This window comes from Podarcis vaucheri, assembly GCF_965113315.1.
Source record: "Podarcis vaucheri genome assembly, chromosome: 7".
NCBI classification, from domain to species: Eukaryota; Metazoa; Chordata; class Lepidosauria; order Squamata; family Lacertidae; genus Podarcis; species Podarcis vaucheri.
In genome coordinates this window covers 69,002,693-69,021,942 of record NC_138765.1, presented here as the reverse complement: position 1 = coordinate 69,021,942, position 19,250 = coordinate 69,002,693, and the positions used below count along the sequence as shown (strand labels likewise).

General features: G+C 47.2%; 1 protein-coding gene across 3 annotated transcripts in view; it reads right to left on the bottom strand.

Moving 5' to 3' along the window:
• CAMTA1 (calmodulin binding transcription activator 1) overlaps window positions 1-19,250 on the bottom strand; it is a 724,612-nt gene that overhangs the window by 13,238 nt on the left and 692,124 nt on the right. The window contains exons 11-22 of one of the 3 annotated variants that reach the window (XM_082229744.1): window positions 18,200-18,348; window positions 16,993-17,189; window positions 15,787-15,865; window positions 15,133-15,448; window positions 13,732-14,246; window positions 13,075-13,262; window positions 12,111-12,357; window positions 11,447-11,518; window positions 9,947-9,967; window positions 7,691-7,884; window positions 6,292-6,366; window positions 2,488-2,518 (exon numbers count right to left, since the gene is read on the bottom strand). In XM_082229744.1, the coding sequence (XP_082085870.1) occupies window positions 2,488-2,518; window positions 6,292-6,366; window positions 7,691-7,884; window positions 9,947-9,967; window positions 11,447-11,518; window positions 12,111-12,357; window positions 13,075-13,262; window positions 13,732-14,246; window positions 15,133-15,448; window positions 15,787-15,865; window positions 16,993-17,189; window positions 18,200-18,348 (2,084 nt within the window). The remainder of the gene's footprint in view (window positions 1-2,487; window positions 2,519-6,291; window positions 6,367-7,690; window positions 7,885-9,946; window positions 9,968-11,446; window positions 11,519-12,110; window positions 12,358-13,074; window positions 13,263-13,731; window positions 14,247-15,132; window positions 15,449-15,786; window positions 15,866-16,992; window positions 17,190-18,199; window positions 18,349-19,250) is intronic. The other 2 variants (XM_082229743.1, XM_082229745.1) reach the window with 2 other exon arrangements.

Sequence of the window (19,250 nt, the reverse complement as noted above, 5' to 3'; positions counted from 1 at the left end):
ACTACCATGTAGCTAATAAACTCCTACTAGACAGCCACAGAAAGAAATGTGACAAGCTCAACACCTGCAACAGGATAGGAAGACATATTCTGGGAAGATGTGGTCACCACTTGAGATGTAAGACTTTCAGAATTGTTGTGGGGTGTGTGGTTTTGTTTTGTTTTGAGGATAGGGCTTTTTCTGGACAAACATCAGTGGGTTTGTTCACACCAGAGTTTATTGTGTGTTTGCAGCTGTTTGCTTTCCCATTTAATCTGTATTATCCACATGATGTTACCCTCAAACACCAATCCTTTCCCAACACAGGGGGAATGTGACGTTAGTGGAAATTGGGCTCCAAACTACTGCACTTGGAACTGCAAACTATTTATTTAGGGGTGGGCGGATCTATTTTCACTTTCTGCTACTCACCTTTCCATGCTCAGTACTATCTCAATACCATCATTTCTTTTCCAGTCATATTCTTAATTATTTTCACTGCACTCCCGAATGGTGTACAGCCGTGTGGTTTTTTCCCTTTTGATCTCTCAAATTTGCACAAAACCAGAAAACTGTACAAGCAAACCACACACACACACACAAAAATCTGCACCAAATACTGAACAGTATTAATCTCAAAGTATGTGCTGAAAACATACAATTGTTTTCTTTTCTGGCACACTCCTGAATGGAGGAGTGTAGCCTTAGATATTTTCTTTTGATCCTTCAGATTTGCACAAAGTCAGAAAACTATGTGTGCTAAGAATTAAAAATTGCCTGCCCAGTTATCTGTACACATGCCCTGTCAGTATTTATTCGGCACAACTGAATCAGCAAATTAGAAGGCAGGGGAAAACGCAAAAGGGAATGCTTACTGACATGAACAAGAAAGATAAAAGTTCTTCCTCATAGGCAAATTCATGTATATGCAGCCGTGGACTAATTCAAATGTGGGGCGGGGGAGGGGAGTGCATTAACAGCTCAATAATGCTCAGTTGTGGACAAACCCCATGATTAAGCCACTAAAGGACTCAGCAGAGAATGGAAAGAAAGCTATACAAGAAATCTTAAGGATGATTTTCTTCATCGCTGCTGCCAGCTTCGAGGAGGAATGTTGCCATTGAATCTTGCTGGCTACTCTGATATGGTTCACATTGTAAAATAATGATATAACTAAAAGAATATATGAAATAAAATCTCATATCTGAGGCAGTCCCAAGAACAAGATGCCCAACAAACTGCAAGATTGGCTGGGTGGAGAACAGACCCCACAACAAATGAGGAACAAGGACAGCATAACCTGTAACTGTGCAGAAAGCAGGTAAGATGAGGTGCTTGGTCCTCCAGGGTCTTCCCCAGCACTGCTGCTGCTGGAGATGGAGATGGACATTCTGCGTGCAAAGCATGTGCTCTCCTGCTCCAGACACATGAAACTACCTGATTGTAAGCCAGGCAGCGGATCCTCCTTGCTGCTCAGTGCTGCCTGCTCTGATTGGCAGCAAGGGCTCTGCTGAGTCTCTTTCCCAGTCCTGCAATCCAGCAGCTCACATCCAGCCCTCCACTCTTTAGCCCCTACATTTCCACTGACTTTCAGAAGTCATTCATGGAGCAAGATGTCAGCTTTGTAAGGACATGGAAGGAAAAGAGAGCCTGCATGATGCCAATGCAGTTGTGCATGTTGCTCTCAGGTCAGACCTGGGCTGCCTGATCCAGGCTGGGGGCTTCTCCCAGATTCTGAACTACAGTAGGCAGCAGCTACGGTTAGGCTATCAGTATTCATCAAATCCATAGACTTCATACTACCTGCCAACGGCAAGGGCGGATCCTGTGCCTTTAGAGGGGCCGCCCACCCATGATGTTTAACTTGGCTGAGCCCTCATCCCCCAGCACCCCAGTTCCTGATTCCTGGCCTGAAGTGCTGAGAGCCAGCGCTTCCTAGGCTAGCGCAGGAAGCTCTCACTCCTTTCTTCCCTCCTGGCAGAAGAGGAGAAAGTCTGTTCAACAAAGTATTGAGGCCTTGCGCTGGATGGAGCCTCGCTTTCAGGCTATGGGCAATTTTGTATAGACAGAAGCAGATACCGCCCACAGAGAATGTAGCTAGGTAGGCTCAGTACAGCTGCTACTGGGGGTGGGGGACCATGGGACAGAGATTTCTGCCCCATTCCCTCTCATTGATCAGCATGCCCCATGATGGATGGACAGGAGTGTTCCCTCCCCACCCCTGCTCTGTTCATGCATCTGTAACAGCTACTGCAGGTAGTACGAAGCAGCGGTGTTAGTAACCGCAAGTTAGTTGTGGCATGGTCAGTTTCCCCGATTCAGAGAGAATTCAATGGATGTGAAACTTCATGGTCATCATCTCAGCTGCAGCCCCATGCAAGCAAGCAGAAAGCAAAGAGAGAGAGACATATATATGTGTGTGTATATATGTATATATATATAGTGAGATATATATAGATATATCATTTTAAATGGAAGAGAAACAGTCCAGCAGGCAGCTAAACTCACCCTTTTGTACCGCCTATGGTCCACCAGAGGGCTTCAGATGCGCAAAACGATAGCAAAGAGCTATTAGCATATAGATGGCAACAGGTAGACACCTTTTATTCAACAGCTTCAGATCAAGGAGGATAGGCAAGCTGCCTGCTCTGGGGAAGGGAGAGGGAGAGGAGAGGGTGGCCAAGGTGGGGGTGTCAGATCTCAGGGGCCAGCTTGCAACAACCTACGTGCTGGGAGGGTGGGGCCGGTTGAGTAGCACCATACAATATTGAGCAAAACCCAAATGCGGGTCTATTTTATTGGAGCTGGGTGGAAAGTAGCATTGAGGTTCCAAGACCCTCCTTCTCTGACTCAGAACACTAGAACAAGTTTTCTTAGAAATACTATGTGATAATCAGAAAGAAGGTGTTCCTTAACTGTAACCCCAGAGATATGGTGGGCTACGAACGCAGCAAGAAGTATCCAAGCCGTTGTCAAAACCTTGTAGCCATCTTGGCTCACTGACCAAAACTCCACTTTCTTACCAAGGTTCAAATTAAGTAATGAAAATCTATTAATCAGAATAAAAATTCTGGTTAACAACAGATTCAACAGAAAGGTGCTGGCCACTTTTCCAAAGGGCCCCCTTCCCTTTACTTCTTGATCCCGATATGCCATTTTGCCACCTGATGTGTTTTCTGCTGGAAAAAGCTAGTCATGCCTTATTACGTGTTTCAATGCCAAACTAGTCATTTGCTGTGCACAGGATGTCAAGAAACACCAGCAGATGGGGCTACAGGTATGACATCTGGACTGCCAATTGATGACCTGCTAGCCCCTGGTATACATCCTTAAAAGTGCTGTCAAGTTCAAAGCATATTCAGGGCTTATCCAAACTTCCTCTTGTTCCGCTGCTTTCCTCTGGGGAAAACTGCTCTTTAGCACTCAATGGGAGTTCAATTTGGGTTTTCTCTGGACTGATGTTTGCTCTGATTTAGAGCTAGGCAGCGGGTTTTCCATAGGAAAGGAGTGAGACAAGTGGAAGTGTTGATGAGCCCTTGGAGTCGGGCTATCACAAGCTAAAGAGACCACGACTTTGCATTGTCATATCGCCATTTGTCCCTTCCATAAGAGGTTTTTTTTGGGGTGGGGGGGTGGAGAAGGTTTGCATCTCTCCCTCACATATAATGGGAAGAATGGTACAAAATACACAAACAAACACAGAGGCCATTGTGGGAGCAACTCCTATAAACCTGAATGTTGCCAACTAATACCTGGGCAGTGGTCATTTTGAAGGTAGTATATATTTGGAGCTCCAAAATCTTTTTTAAAAGTCGGTCAAACAAAGGTTCTTTGAGTAAATGGAGCAGAGATGGCAATACAAGTGAATTAGTATCGAGTTAAACAACGAAAAACATCAGATGAGAAGGGTCTGCTGGATCAGGCCAGTGGCCCATCTAGTCCAACATCCTATTCTCACAGTGGCCAACTGGACGGTTATGGGAAGTCTACAAGCAGGACTTAAAAGCAGTCTCCCCTCTTGCAGTTTTCTAGTGACTTGTATTCAGAAGTATTACTGTCTCCAATTGGGGAGGTGGAGCATAACCATACTGGCTATTAACCACTGATAGCCTTATCTTCCATGAATTTGTCCAATCCTCTTTTTAAGCCATCCAAATTTGTGGCCCTCAATGCCTCCCATGGGAACAAATTCCATAGTTTAATTATACACTGTCTGAAGGAGTACTTTCGTTTGTCTGTACTGGATCCTCTAACATCCAGCTTCATTGGATGTCCACGTATTCTAGTGTTACAAGAGATGGTTATTACATCAAGATAATATTGGGGTCTTTTTGTTAGGACTAATAAGAATGGACCAAGCAAACCTTTGAATTCTCCAGAACTCTCTGTCCTATCCAGAGTAGACCCACTGAAGTTCATGGGCATGACTAAATTAAGGTTAATTAATTTACACGGGCTTACTCTAAAAAGAGCTTAGTTGGAATATCCCAAAGGCTGTACTGTTTGGGGGCTTCTTATTTTAGATAACAGAAGAGTAAGAAGTAGGTAGGGATGAGATGGGGTGAAATTAGACAGGGGTTTTTCCTTCCTTCTCCTTCTCTCACAACAGTATAATTTGGGGTCGCTGTGAACTTGGTGGGCAGTAGATTCAGGACAGAAAAAGAAATTACTTTTGACACAGCATGTAGTTAGCTTGTGGAATCTGATTCTACCAAATGTGGCTTCAGTGGCTTTAAGAGGGGATCAGGCAAATTCATGGGGGACGAAGAGGCCTGCATTACTGATTTCAATAATGGGTTGTATCTAATGCTAGTCCAACTCGGAGTGCACTCATTGAAATTAAGGTAACAAATTGAGCCATGGCTATTAATTTCAATGGGTCTATTATGAGTAGGGCACAACTCAATAGTTTTGAAACTCATTTCCTCAGTTGTATTTCCTGAAAAATGTGCACACCCATTAGTTGCTATAACCATTAAAGCATCTTGGTCTGAGACTGAAAAGTGCTTTTATGTACCACAAAACCTGCTGCTCTCTCTGTGCACAAGAAAAAAAATAAATCATAGAGTATGACTTGAAGACTAAGAAGGCCCCATTTCAGCTAGAAGGAGCTGGTAACAATATGATGCTACAGATTCAGCCCCACTGAGTCCAGTGGAGCTTACTTCTAACTAAGTGGGCATAGGACTGCAGACTCATTGTCTTGAGCAGCTTTGAACTGTTGCTGGGAGCCATGATGGCATCATACAAAGGCCTGTCAACCTAAGACAGCTTCTGCACTTAAGTGACTTCCCACCACCCCAGCCCAAACTGCAGGTGAAGTGCACAACTGCAGCCTAGCAGCAATTCTACCTGAAACTTGGCTGCCCATTCAAACCCCACAATCTTTGTTGGTTGCACTCATTTGCACTCTGCAGTTTCCAGCATCACCCAGCTAGTCCTAAATCTGAAATGACATACTTTATCCTGGGTCATATGCAGAAAAGCTCTTAGTTCCCCTTCTGTTCCTTCTTAGCACATCCACCCAGTCACTTTCCTCTTGCCTCCCCTCCTCATGTGCCAAACTCTGAAATTTCAGATGGCCTTTCTTCATTCTGAAGCAACAGGAGCACCCCCTCTACACCCCACTGCTTGGACTGACAGTCCTCTTGGGATGGATCCCACAGAAGCATGTCCTATTGCCTTACCTGGGGGTACCACAGACTTACACTGTCCTGGGAGGGAAACACAGGGGGCTTTTTTGAACCTAAAAAATTTTTCTGCAGACATTGAGCCTGTCAGGAAAGGTGCTGGGTTCCTATTGACCATGCCCACATCAAAGCATCAACCACACAATAAACTGCCAGGGCAGTTTAGTATCTGTTTTTTGAAATGATCATTAATATTTCTATGAGGTATAGGGAACCACTAATATAAATATACAGTATACATCTGTATATGTTTAAAGGCAGGCAGCTCCCCTGAAGCATATAAGAGGGTCCAAACCAAGAGCAGATCTAGCACTCAACAGTGATGTTATAAAACCAGATTTACACTGCAGGCAAAGGTTCACATGGCTGCAGCCAAGAGTGTTGTGCCTGCCTTTGCCCTCAGAGGCCCAAGTCAACTTCCCATGGACAACATCCATGGACACTCGTGATCCAACCAGGCTCCAATCCTCTGGGGAGCACCTGAACTTTGTTTCTTGGCACAACCATTTGCAGCCCCCCCCTATGTGATTGTCCGCACTACCTTCCAATCCTTGGTCTGTAGCCCCCAACTAGGTATCTTGGGGAGGGCACACCTAGAAACTGAACGCTGGTGATGTCTCACCTGTGGCGGCAGCGTCGTAAAAAACGCATGATCTTGCGAGCAGCTTGGTCCTGCTTCTTGGTGAGCAAGCTGCTTCTGCAAGAAAGGAAGGAAGGAAGAGAACATCAGGGTCCAGGAGTTACCAAGGAGGAAGTGGGGAGGGGAAAAGGCCATCTAAGTAAGTGGTAGTAGAGCATCTGCTTTCAATGCTGAAAAGCTCAAGTTCAATCCCAGACATCTCCAGTTAGGCTGGGAAAGACTCTCTCCCCCTTTCTGGAACCCTAGACAGCCTCTGCCAATCAGTGCAAACAATACTGAGCTATATGGACCAACTGCCTGCCTGTGGTATATAGAGCAGCTTAATGCTCCCATGAGGGAGACTGTCCAAGCTGATGTCTGTAAAAACTTTAGTGCTTTTACTCATAATAAGGGAGGCTGGCTGACAAAACGCTGCATTTTTTTTTTGCTAGTTTCTTTTTATTTTGTCTGTTTTACTCTCTCTCTCTCTCTTCTTTCTTTTTTATTGTTCCTTTCTTTTTTGTTTTGTTTCTATTCTTTGCTTTTATTCCTTTTCTTCTTTCTTTGGAGTCGTATGTTTGGAGCCTTTATTAAGGTCCAAAGACTGTATACTGATGGGGTGGTCGATGGTCAGTGGAGGACCCTGGGTGAGAGAGAGTGAAAGGTCAGTCTCTCATGGTGAGAAGCTGGGAGGAGAAAGGAAAGATCCCAGGTGAGAGCTGGGAGGAGCTGCTGTCCTCTGTGGGTGGTAAGGCTAACAATTAATTTTAAGTGAGGACTCTGTATTTTACTTATTCAATTTGTATCTTTTGTAGTTGTAATTTTACTGTATTAGAGAAAAATTTAATATATTTATTTTTAGAAAGAACTATAAAAAAACCAAAACACTTTATGAATATGGGCCTTCTTCCTACAAGGCCTTTGGCTAGAATTATTCAGACACCTGCTTTGATGCATATTGATTCATTCTGTCCTTCGTGACTGAATGCCACCCTCCTGTTGTACTTACTGATCTTGCAGCCTCCTTGCATTAGAAAGCCCCCACCTATCTGAGCTGCCCTTTTGTCCCTTCACCCATCAGTGCCCCCTGCCTTTCTTAGCCCTTCCAATTGTGAGCTGGCAGGCACTCTTCGGTAACAGATGCAGAATCGTGGCTTCTGAAATAATGTTTGTTCCTATGCATTTGCTTGATTCATCGGGGGGGGGGGGAGAATCTAGGTTTCCTTGGTGCATAATTTATTCTTCTACTCAAGTGCATAAGCATCAATCTCTGCCTTACACCCCCTTCCATCCATCCATCCACTCTGCCTGGTATTGTCTGGCAAGTCAATGTGGGGGACTGCCTAAGATCTGTGAGGACTAGCCCTTGCCCTGTCTACCTTCTCCAGAATGCCCACCTCACCTGAGCTTCTGCTGCACAAGAGCAGCCGTCCTGCGACTTTGTCTCCTCTTCCCACATTCCTTGTAGCTGCGGTAGAACTGCTGGATTAGGACAGCAGCTCTCCGGCTCTGCTGGAATTTCTTCTGTTCGTAGTAGCTTCGGAATTTGCTCTGGATGAGGATGGCAGCTTGTATCATCTTTTTATAAAGTGCATACTGCAAGGGGAAGAGAGAGAAAGAGAGAGAGAGAGAGGCTGAAGCACTCCCAAAGGCAAAAATAACAGTCACTCAGGGGAAAATCCAGAGATGGGCACAGAAGAATTTCACTGCGATAACAGAAAAAGTACCCTGCTGCTTTTACTAAGCAGGGCACATAATAGGGGGAAAGATTGCACCTATAAATTCCATTCCTTGTTACCTGTAACCCCCCTCTCCTCCACTGGTTCTCCACACAAAGCAGCTCAATCCCTTGAGGATGGGCAGCTGAATATGCAAAAAAGGCTCTGCTCTGAAAATGCAGAATGCATCTCAACGCAAGGTGTATCATCTGTGGCAGGCCTTCCACACCTGTTAGTCATCTCTGGATGGTGCACATGTATGTTCCACAAACTGGAAGCTGACTAGACTGGGACTTTTAGGAAATATTAATGTTTCCCAATTAAGAGTGCTTTCTATGGATAATGACAAAAATATTTCAATTACTCCTCAGAGTATGGGGGGAAATGTTTTTTTTAAAAAATCTAATCTGCTCTAAGACTTGGTTTCCATTTATTGTGCACGTGTAAGAGACAGAGAAAGCACACAAACCTGCACACTAGGCCAAATACTTCACCAATTTTCAACCTGATAGTGGGCTGGTTCAAACATCATGCTATGCAGTTGGTCATGTTTAACATGAATGGGCAGCATCCAATGCAAGGGTGAACAACATTTCCAGCTCCGTGGGCCAGGCCCCCATGGACCAACTTTGACAGGTAGGTGAGGACAACCCACATGTCAATCAAATGATGTCATAATGATGTCATATGGGATATCCCACTTGCACCGGGGAACCCGTGTACAAAGTGGTCTGCAAGCCCTGAGCAGCTGATCCAGCAGGCTTTCATTCTGTCACCCAACAGCTGATGCACAGGAGAACTGATGCCTGTTTTCCCTTGGCATTGTACAATTAGGGTTTCCAACCTGCCTGGAGCCAAGAGGAACAAGCCATGAGCCTTGGCTTAGTATTATGTGCAAACCAGCACCACACAGAAAAAGTGGGCTCTGTGCCTACTTGACACACAAGGCTTGCCACCATGTTAGACTGGGCCAACGGTTGATCTAGCCCCTACTGTCTGACACATGGGTCAATGAATGGAGAAACTGGACAAGATGAAGCTGCCACTCCTTGTTTCCTGGCCGCATAAGCTACCCCTTGGGGGTAGAGTGCCTCTAAACCATCAAAGTCTCCCCACTGCTCTACCCTAACCCACCGCCAAATTGTGCTTGAACCTCTCCCCCCAAATTGCCAGATCTGCACTGCTGCCAGATGATGTTCTCTCTCAATTCTCCTAATCAAGGAAGCAAACTGGTATGTTCTCTATATGGGGAGCAGTTTAGGGGGTCACCACATTTGTAGGTGAAGGAAGAAGGTACTGGGAAAGAGGGGATAGGAGAGGACTCAGGCCCCCATTCTGGCCCATCCTTGGCAAATTCTGCGTGCCTGTGAAATGGTAGGAATGGAAGGCCAGTGTGCCAAACTGGAGGTGGGCTTCCAGGGACCAGACAACTTCCCTGAATTTTCAGCTTTCATTTTTAAATTAAAAAGCACCTATCCCACTTCAATTATATAAACTTAAAGGAAAATGGGCAGGCTGTTTCTGAGCCAGTTTCTTTCCCTGCCATCCAGAGCTTTGGCCATTGAGTGCAAAAACATATAAATGAAAAAGCTAAGGAAATTATATTAGACTTCATTATTTTAACAACTTTAAATTTAACCTATTTAGCTACTTGTAGAAGTCCTTCCTTGCTTTGCAGTGATTTGCGGTCTCTCCCTCCGGCATGCACCCCAAGTCTAACTCCCTCCCCAGCAAATTCTGTGATGCCAGGCAAGGCCCTAAAAATGTGCCCCTTTCATAAGGGACAGGTTGCCATTCATAACAAAGCAGGACTGCTGGCATGCACGCTCCACAGCAGGATGCAACCCACGTGCTCTAGCAAAATGGACAGATCCTTTCCTTGGCTTGCAATGAAAGTGAAAAGCTTATGAGCCCAAATGCTGGGAGTTTTCAGTCATTACCTTCAAGGCTATCCAAGTAAGCTTGGGAGGGGGAGAAACAGAAAATACAAGATTAACGTTCAACGACCTGCCATGTCAGTCATCATCAGCACAGAGTGAGGGGCTCTGCCTCCTTAGGAGACCTGGGTGCCTCCAGAAGAGATTCTCTCAAAGCAAATGGGTGCTGCTGGAGGCCAACAGCCACATTCAGGTTCAACCACAACAGGGAGGGAGGAGAGTGTGAAGTTGCTGCTGCAGCAGTAATTCCCTGGAGAGTCCTGCTGTGGGGTCAGTGTAAGATGGCTGGGAAAGGGCTGTTTGCTTGGGAGCCTGCAGAGTTGAGCTTTACCAATTTCCTCAGAAAAAGCTCTGCCATTGGTGGTTGAGAACTCAGCCTAAATATGTGGGCCACTGCCAAGCCTCTGAAGGAAGCCATTCCTCAGCTTTTGTTTTTAGAGATTCTCTCTCTCTCCTGCCTTGAAAGTTAAACACCACAGCAATACCCCAACTTTATTGGCTATTGGGGACTGCTGCAGCAACATAACATGGAAATAAACCAGCTCTCACCCTCTCTCTGTGGTGAATCTCAAGCAAAACCAGTGGTTGACAATGGCTAGAGTGCTGTGCACACTGAGTAGATATCTTTAGAGTCCTCCTCATAACCTCTGCTGCTCTACATTATGACACCACAGCACGAAGCATGGCAGTTTGGAAACAAAAGTAGGTTGCTGGCGGCTACAGTAAATACAGCTACATACTTGATGTATGCAACACCTAAAAAACTACTAGAATCTCAGGGCTTCAAGGCAAAAAAGGGCCATCAACGTGTGTTCGAAACTGTTCCTGGGCTGTTCAGATGGCAAGGTGGGGTGAAGATTGCTGAACTGAATGGGGTTGGGGACTAGCATGTCAGACAGATGGCTGGGATAGAATATTTCCCCCTGATAGCAGATTTCCTAAAGTCCTTCTTATACATTCCTTTCCACATAAAGAGGGCCCTGTCCTCCCTCACAACCTATCTGGCCCATTAGCTCCCATACCTTGCCACCACCTTGAATCTGTACATTTACTCAAATACAGAAAAAATGCAAGTTAAGCTTCCATGCACATATTTACAGAAGTTTGACTCAACACATTGATCTGGGGGATTACTCTGAGGCTTCAGGTGGAGAGGAAAGGATGAACAGGACTGAGGTCTAACAAGCTTTTTTTAAAGGTGTCATGCTATTGATTCCCACCCCAACCTGTCGTCTGAAATGGTGCTGAAACTGTTTGACCATGCAATGAGCTGTTGGATCAGAGGGCCTCTCTCTTTGGGATGCTTAATTTTTTCACAAGAGGTGTGAGGCAAAGGAAGCAGGAGTAATCCAGGCTCCTTCACTTGTGGAGGCTGAAAATTGGGCACACTCCATCTTTGAAGCTTCTGAAGTAGCTCTCTGCTGAGTTATAAGAAACAAAGCAGTCCAGGGTGGCTTCTCACACTTGCCTGGTGGTACCAATATAAAGCCATCTGCAGCTCACCTGTTTGTATTTCCGGTAACAACGCTGAATGACAGCAGCGGCCACTTCCTGTTGCTCCCGGAGGGGGCGTCCCTGCAAGGGAAGGGGACAAATGGTAGAGGTAATGGGACTGCAAGCAGGACCTGAGTGCCGCAGCATATAAGTGCAACTGTGTCAAGGCTGTAGATTATTCTCTGAATACCTCAGAGAAGCACCCTGTGAGAACTGGAACTCAAAGCATGGAAAGAAGTGTGGCAAAGAACATCAGGCTGTCCAATGCAGAAGCCTCTGGAGCACCACCTGACACAACCATGAAGTGCATTTTCCTGCTCCTGTCAGTGACAGCTCATGTTTTGTAGTGGGGAAGCAAACACTACAGGAGAACATAGAGCAAACTGAACAATGTATTTGCAGCATCAGCAGGGGAGGAAGGCACCTCCCTTGAATCTTCCTGCGCCATTTTTGTTGCTGCCCCCTTTAACACATGCAGGGGCAGATTGGACAATCATGTGCCAAACACCAGCCCCGGGCTTCCACTTCACTTGCTACTGTGCTCTAAAGTAACTTATTTCTGTCAGCTGGCATCGGAGTGCCACTGATTCCAAATGGAGGTTTGGAGGCTTCCATGCACCCCGATGCCATCTCCCTGCACCCACCCCTACCAACAGCGACTTCTCCCCTTCACCTTGTATTTCCTGAAGACCGTCTGGACCAGCTTGGCAGCCTCGTAGAGCTCTCTCTGCTCGTGATCGGAGAGGGTCAGCTGCGCAAACTCGTTTTCGACTTTCTCGCTGGTGGAGGCGCTTAGGAATTCTGTCCAGTCTGTTGCCGAAGGGAGGCTGGGCTTCTCAAAAGCCATTTCATTGACTGGTGAGCTTGCAGGGCTCAGGCTGGTGTTGGAAGAAGGGGTCAGGGGTCCAATGTACAGGCTTCTGCAAAAAGAGGCACAGGGGGAAGAGGGTCATAGCTGCACAAACACCAAGACATGCTGGCTGGCTGGAGAAAAAGAACAAATCCTGGATTTGGTTCAGATTAAGGGTGGGGAGAGACAAGTGAGTTGGTCACATCTGAGCCATACAGTGAAAACACATAGATTCCCCAAAGAATCATCGAACTGCAGTTTACCTCCTTACACAGCTATGATTCCCAGCACCATAAAACTACACTTCACCCTCTCTGAGGCAGGGGCTAAGTCTTGGTGACCCAGAATGTGCCAACCCTTGTTGAAACAGCATGAAAACATGCTGCAAGCTTACTATTTAGCATTCCAGGGATCTTTATTTCACAGTACTTGAGGGTTAAGGGCTGAAACTTTGTCGTAACTAGTTAACTTGCTCCACACCCAGCGAACCTGAATGGAACCTGTTTCAGGGATGTTCTGAACCTTTACTGGCTTGACTCAGAAAAAGAAAGTGGATTCATTTTAGCTGTTGTAACCCAAAATTCAAAAATGAATTAAAGCATCTAACAGCTGGGCACTGGGTAGGAGATTCCTCCCCCCCCCAATATGGCAGCACCAGCAGCAACAACAAGGAGGCCCCCCCCTTGCCTGGTGGGTTTTCAGTTTTGCAAGGTGAAGGCCAGAAAAGTTAATATGGGCCAGCGGGCATCATAAGCTCGACCAGTCCTGGTAATACAAGGCCACAGACCTTATTTGAGCAGCACTTGGTAAATGGTCGACATCCGCGAGGTAACTGGCCAGCCAGCTCATTGAAGTGCTAATGGTGGCGCTCTCCGTCCTCTCAGCTGGTGGCGCCTCCATCGGCACAAAGTTTTCCCGCTTGATCCTCTCTGGGGTCGCTTCGATGATGTGCTCTGCCAGAGTCATCATGGTCACCTGTGAAGTGAGAAGGAAAGCTTTTCAGGGGCATGTGGGTGGAGACAAGGCAAGAACAGCACTTCCCACCGCTTCCCTTCCTGTTGGGTCCCAGAACCTGCTCCTGTCAGACCGAGGAGGTATGCTGTACATAAAATGCTTGTGCTTGGGTTTGGAAGGTAAAAAGTATTCTGCAATTGGCAAAGGTTGAGGCCTTGACCCATCACACGACGTTGCAAGCCTGTTTAGCAGTAGCTTGTGATGACAAGCGAATCTTATTATGCTTGGTTCAGGTAAATTCATTCTGATTGGTCTGTGTGGCTGACAGCAGACTCTTGGCAATGACATTCTCATTTCCAGCTTTTTCATGAATTTTTTTAAATGTTTAAACTACCTCTTGCATAGCTAGTCATTTTAATGATTGTTTTGTTTGCAGTTCTTTTGATATTGGACGGTTCACTCCCCTGGTGTGTGTTTTATGAAGGCTCACCTGCAGGTCATCCATGTGATGCAAGCAGTCCTCACTTTCTGTGCCGTCCCGGAAGGAGAGGAGCTCTGCGTCAGCCACCTCCCGCTCCGCCATCATCAGCATGCTCATCTGCTCCCGCGGATGGAGCCGCTGGGCCCCTGAGTCCTTCCCCAGCGCCAGCCCCTTGGGGCTGCCTGCCACCTGCATCGCAGGCACGCCAATATACGCCTCCTTTGGGCTCCACTTGGCCCCTGCCTGTGTGCCGGAGCCGTGGTAGCCAGCCACTTCGGAGACAAGCTCCCGCGCATAGTCCCGCACCCCATGCCTGGGGCTGATTGTCTCTGGGAGGGATTGTTTAGCACTGGAGCTTGGCTTCCGGGCACTCGGCTGCTCCAGGCTCAGGGCGGTGGAAAGAAGCTTCTCCTGCCGAGCAGAGAAGTAGTCGGGGTTCAGTTTGTGTTTTTTGGGCGCGGGGTACTCCTTCTGGCTCTCGCTGCTGTAGTAACTGGAGGGCTCGGACCGGGGCCGCCTCAGCTCTGGAACCAAACAGAAGACAAGTCAGGATTCAGTCATGCAAGTGTGCATGTGCATCTCCCATGAAATATGCCCTGCGTTCACTCTGCCAAAGGGACCATGAGGCTCTGGAAGTCTGGCAAGCAAGTGCTCAAGGTGGGGAACAGCAGAGCACCTCTGCATCAGCTCTGTATGGAGATGCACGGAGGCCCCCTCCTTATGTCAGAGGGGGCAGGCACCTTAGTTTCCCCACTTATGTGAATAGCATCCCTGTGTAAAAGGGCACATTTGGTGGACACTGTTGGGAGGGAGCAAAACTGGTCTCTAAACTGGCCTCATCCTGATCATAACAGGAAGGCAAGGGTCTAGTTGTGATAAACCAAGAGGACTCAATCACCTGCACTGGATGAACAGAACTCATTAAGCTGGGGTACATAGGGGGCCTTGTGCCTGTGTTCTGCTGTTGCACTGCCCCTTCCCTCCTCAGTACCAGATGTCAGGTGTAAAGTAACCATAGCTTCCCATTCCATATAAACCAGGAAACCATGGTTGCCAGGGCTGGCACAAACCAGGATCTGAAACAATAATAGAAGTTTGTCTCAAAACCTGGTGTGCCCGCACCCTAGTAACCAGCATTTCCTGGTTTGGACAGAAAAGGAAATAATGGTTAACCCAGGAAGTCTTCATGGTGTGCAGCAAGATCAGAAGAAAGTAGTGGATGGAGCCAGCAGGTAGAAGGTTTGTGAATAGCTCAGCTTATTGAGCCAGGATACTGATGTCCAAAGTTAGCCACTGTGTGATCATCCTAAGTTTCTGGGAAACAAATGAAGGAGGAGGGGGATGGGCCAAACCTTTTCTCCAAGGAATGTGATGGAGGCCTTTCAAAAAACAACAACAACAACATCCTACCTGTATTGGAATTGGAAATCACGGTGACTCCCTTCTGGGGCTCCTGAGAGGCCACCATCTCACTGTGCCACTGGGCGATCCAGTTCTCACTGCTGGGTTCCTCATGCGAAGGACAGGGGATCCGGGGGGTTTGCCTGAGTTGGGCTTGCTCCTCCCGCTGCAGGTGCTCGAGGCACTCAGCCAGCTTCACGTGGCCCCGAGAACGAGCAATAGCCAAGGGGAGCCTCCCGAGGGAGTCGGGGATGGAGATAGCGCGGCGGTCCCACTTGTAAAGGACCACAGCTGCATCCATGTGGCCCAGCGCACATGCCCACATCTGGAAGTAAAAAGAAGTTGGGTGGGCAAGGAAGAAAAGGGGAGGGGACTGTGGCAGAGTACAGGACCCACTCAAATAACTATCTGTTTGTAGGCTTGTCAAGTCTTGGTGTGTGCACCCCAGGATATGACAGCTCCATTATTTCACATTCAAGTCTCTTGGAGTTGGACACAGCTGGCAAGCCATCACATATGCTCAGGGAAAGGGAGTGGCAGGTTAAGGATGCAAAACTTGTGCAATGATCCCAATGGGAAACTCATGCCACCCTCTCCCTGGTTACCACAAGCTGCGAAGAAAAGAGACTTTGAGCACCTCGTGCGCAGGGCGTGGCTACTTACCAGCGGTGTGCAGGAGAAATGATCCACGTTCAAGGGGTCCACTTCCAGCTCTAGATCGATGCTGTCAGCATGCTTGGTACTGGGGGGCCCAAGAAGGAGAGTAGTCATTTGGAGCTGCTTACTCAGGGGAGGGGGGGAATCTTTGCCCCAAAGAAAATGTGGATGGCAGCTTGACGGTGGGTTTTTTTAAAGTTACTTGCAAAAAAAAATTTGTGCTTTTGAGTTACATATTGAAGAGGGGAAAATTACAAACTAAACATCCTCCCTAGCACACACCCCCCCCCGCTTTTACCCCACCTAAAGGCATAGTTTAGATCTAAATAATAACAGTAAAGTTTGTATAAGCACTGGAGTGGAGAGAGTCCGAAGGTTGCTGATGTCAATATAAATAAAAGCTTTTCTTTTTTTTTTACAGAAAGTGCCATTTCCCAAATTACACTGTACTATTTTAATACATTTAAACACTTCGTTTCGTTCCAATTTCTGGCTAGCAATGTTCTTGCTGCCATTTACCAAGCCTTAGATCGTCTCTGCTGAATACACCTAACAATGCTATTTATAGTGGTTTCTTTCTTCTTCTTCTTTACAGGTTTCCCCAGTATTTTTGTTACTTCTACAAACATTTCATCCCAGAATTGGGCAACTTTGGCACTTTACCATCACATGTGTGTGAAGGAACCATGAACTGGATGTCCCCTGCAGCAAGCAGCTGAGTAGAATTTTAGTGCTTTTTTTTAAGGCATTAAATGCCATTTTTGTATTATTTTCAAATAATTTTATTTTAGTCTTGCTGAATTTGTTTTACAAGGATTTTTTCTCCCATAGCTGCCCAATCTTCATCCAAAATAGTTCAATTCTGGACAGATTCCCACACTCCAGACACACTATGACGGTCAATCAAGCTTCCCCAAGTGGCAAAGGCCACACACCCAGAGTGCTCAGGGATTTAAGAGTTTCCTTTGTGGCTTATATGGACCCAAAAAGAGATTGCACCCATGTACTGTGAAGATGCAGCTACCACAGCAATGGGAGGAATCATTTGCACAGGGGGTAGTCAACTAGTCACTTGAGAGCTTCAACAGCCCTTAAGGGGTTCCTGCCAAGTCTCCAGGACAGCCCTGAACCCCAGGAGATGCCTCCTCCTATGTAAGCGGCATAGCCAAGTGCCCATCCCCAGAACCTGCCCCTGCACCCCCGGGTTCTTACCGCCATTTAAGGAGAGTCTGGATGAGGGTCGCATAGCCCTGGGCTGCTGCCAGGTGCAGGAGGGTCATCCCTCGGAAGGTCTTGGAGTGGATGAGGTGCTTGGATTTGGCCCAGCAGGCCCTGCTCATCATCTTCTCACACACAACCACCACACGGCTCTCAAAGCAGTTCCCCAAGGTGGCTGCCCCCGAGACGCACTGCAAGGGAGAGATGCGCTGGGCTCAGGGGCTAGCTCTCAGTAGAGCAAGCCAAGCAGTGTGAGCAGAGAGGGAGCAGAGTCTAAGGCTTCTTGATGGATTTTGCCATGAACAAATGACAGCTTGAAGGGGAGAAGAGTCTGTCCTCAAACAGCTGGGGCTTGTTGGCTCTGTGCTATGAATGGGTCATGTCCCTCAAGCATGGGAAAAGACAAGGAAGTGCAAGTCTGAGCTTGTGAGAAAGGACCAGGCTGCCAGCTAGGACACTCCCTGTGCTTTTCTTCAGGACCATTGCAGCTTTCCCCAAGAATACAGTTGGGAAGGACCCAGGGAGCTAATGCGGAAGATACTCTGCTGGTTGCTGGGTTTTTGTTGTTGTTGTTTTTAAACTGCCTATGCATTATTTTCCCTCTTCAGAATGAGCAACCAATTACACTAACTACAATATTAGTGGCTCTCATTTCTGAGCATTTTAGCTTCTTTAATTTCCACATAGTAGCACATATCTCTCCTTACTTGTTGTCTTCAAGGGGCAATTTTTGTACCCAAAATGGACTGTTCATCTTCATTATCAACACTGAACATAGAAGATAAATAGCAAGCTGCCTTTTGCTCAGTCTGACTATTGGTCCATCTAGCTCGGTACTGTCTACACTGACTGGCAGCAACTCCCCAGGGTTTCAAGCAGGAGACATTTCCAGCCCCACCTTGGAGATACCATGGGAGATTGAGCCTGGAACCTTCAGCATGCAAAGGAGGGGCTCTACCACTAACCTACAGTGGGTGGTCCAGCATCATGGAGCACAGAGCCTCTACCTTAAATCTTCCCCTCCTCCCAGATGGTACTGGTGTTTTTTTGTTTTGCACCATTAGCAGCCACTTCAAAGTCAAGAGGGAGTAGGAAGCCTCCCTAGAGTGGCACAAAAGTCTGAAGAGACTGCAAAAGTCTCTTGAATGTAAAGTACTCCTGTGGGGCACCCAGGAACACAGCCAGGGGGCTCAGCATGTACCTGTGCTTGGCTACCTCCATTGCCGCTGCCGTTGCCCCCACCACCACCTACGCCTTGCTTGTGCTGCTGCTGCTGGGACCCAGTCATTTCGGCCATCCTCCGCTCCATCTGCTCAAGTCGCTCCAGGATAGACATCCTGAACTGGTTCTCTGCGGCAACACAGGAGAGAAACAAAGAGAAAGAGTGTGAATCAGAGGGCTACTCCCATTCCTGACATGGGGAGCAAAAGCAAAAGGCAAATCACTGACAAAAAGGTCCCAAGTCTTGACAAGTTTGTGTGTGGAGTAATCTGGGGGAATCAATGTGCTGGCAATTCTTCTTCTGCATCACACTGTCCTGCTTCTGAGTGCTTTCTTGGGTTTTCTCAACCACCCAAAACAGAATCAGCTTCTGTATTTAAACATTCTCAAAAAGAAAGCAATGCATGCCCAGGGTCTTTTGCCCAGGGTCTTTTGTCCAGGGTCTTTGGCACCTTCCAATGGATAGACCAAACAACAGCTAGCAGGCATGTAGGCCAAATGGGCCCTCCAGGTTGCAGGCGTTTATCTTTGGATACCAAGGCACTGAGGATGGCCAGCTTGCATCCTTCCAAACACCCCAGTGAAACAGTGAGGAACCTCAGGCCTGGGGGACTTATGCAGCCCTCTTGGTGTATCTGGCACCAAGAGTCTCTGCACAAGCCACATCCACCACTGACCCTACTCTGCACTCTCAGGATGCTTCTACCCTTGAAATGTCACAATGCATCTTGTTTGCCCAGATTTCATGTAGAAACCATTCGGCCAACCATGTTACTTTTGAGTCATTGACCCTGCTTCTCTCTCAGGTGGGGGAATAGTGAAGCAATTATATATAGGGTACCAATGCCCTTGGAAGACTGACACTCAAATGCAGAATGCAGCTGCTGGATTGGTGGGTAGAGCAGCCCCAAGGGGCCAAGCATCACCAGTCCTGAAAGCGCTGCCCTAAACAGCCGGGACCCAAGTAACTCCCCCCTTCAAATATCAACCATCCCAAGCCCTACAATTGGTGCTGCCACTTCTGGTAGTTG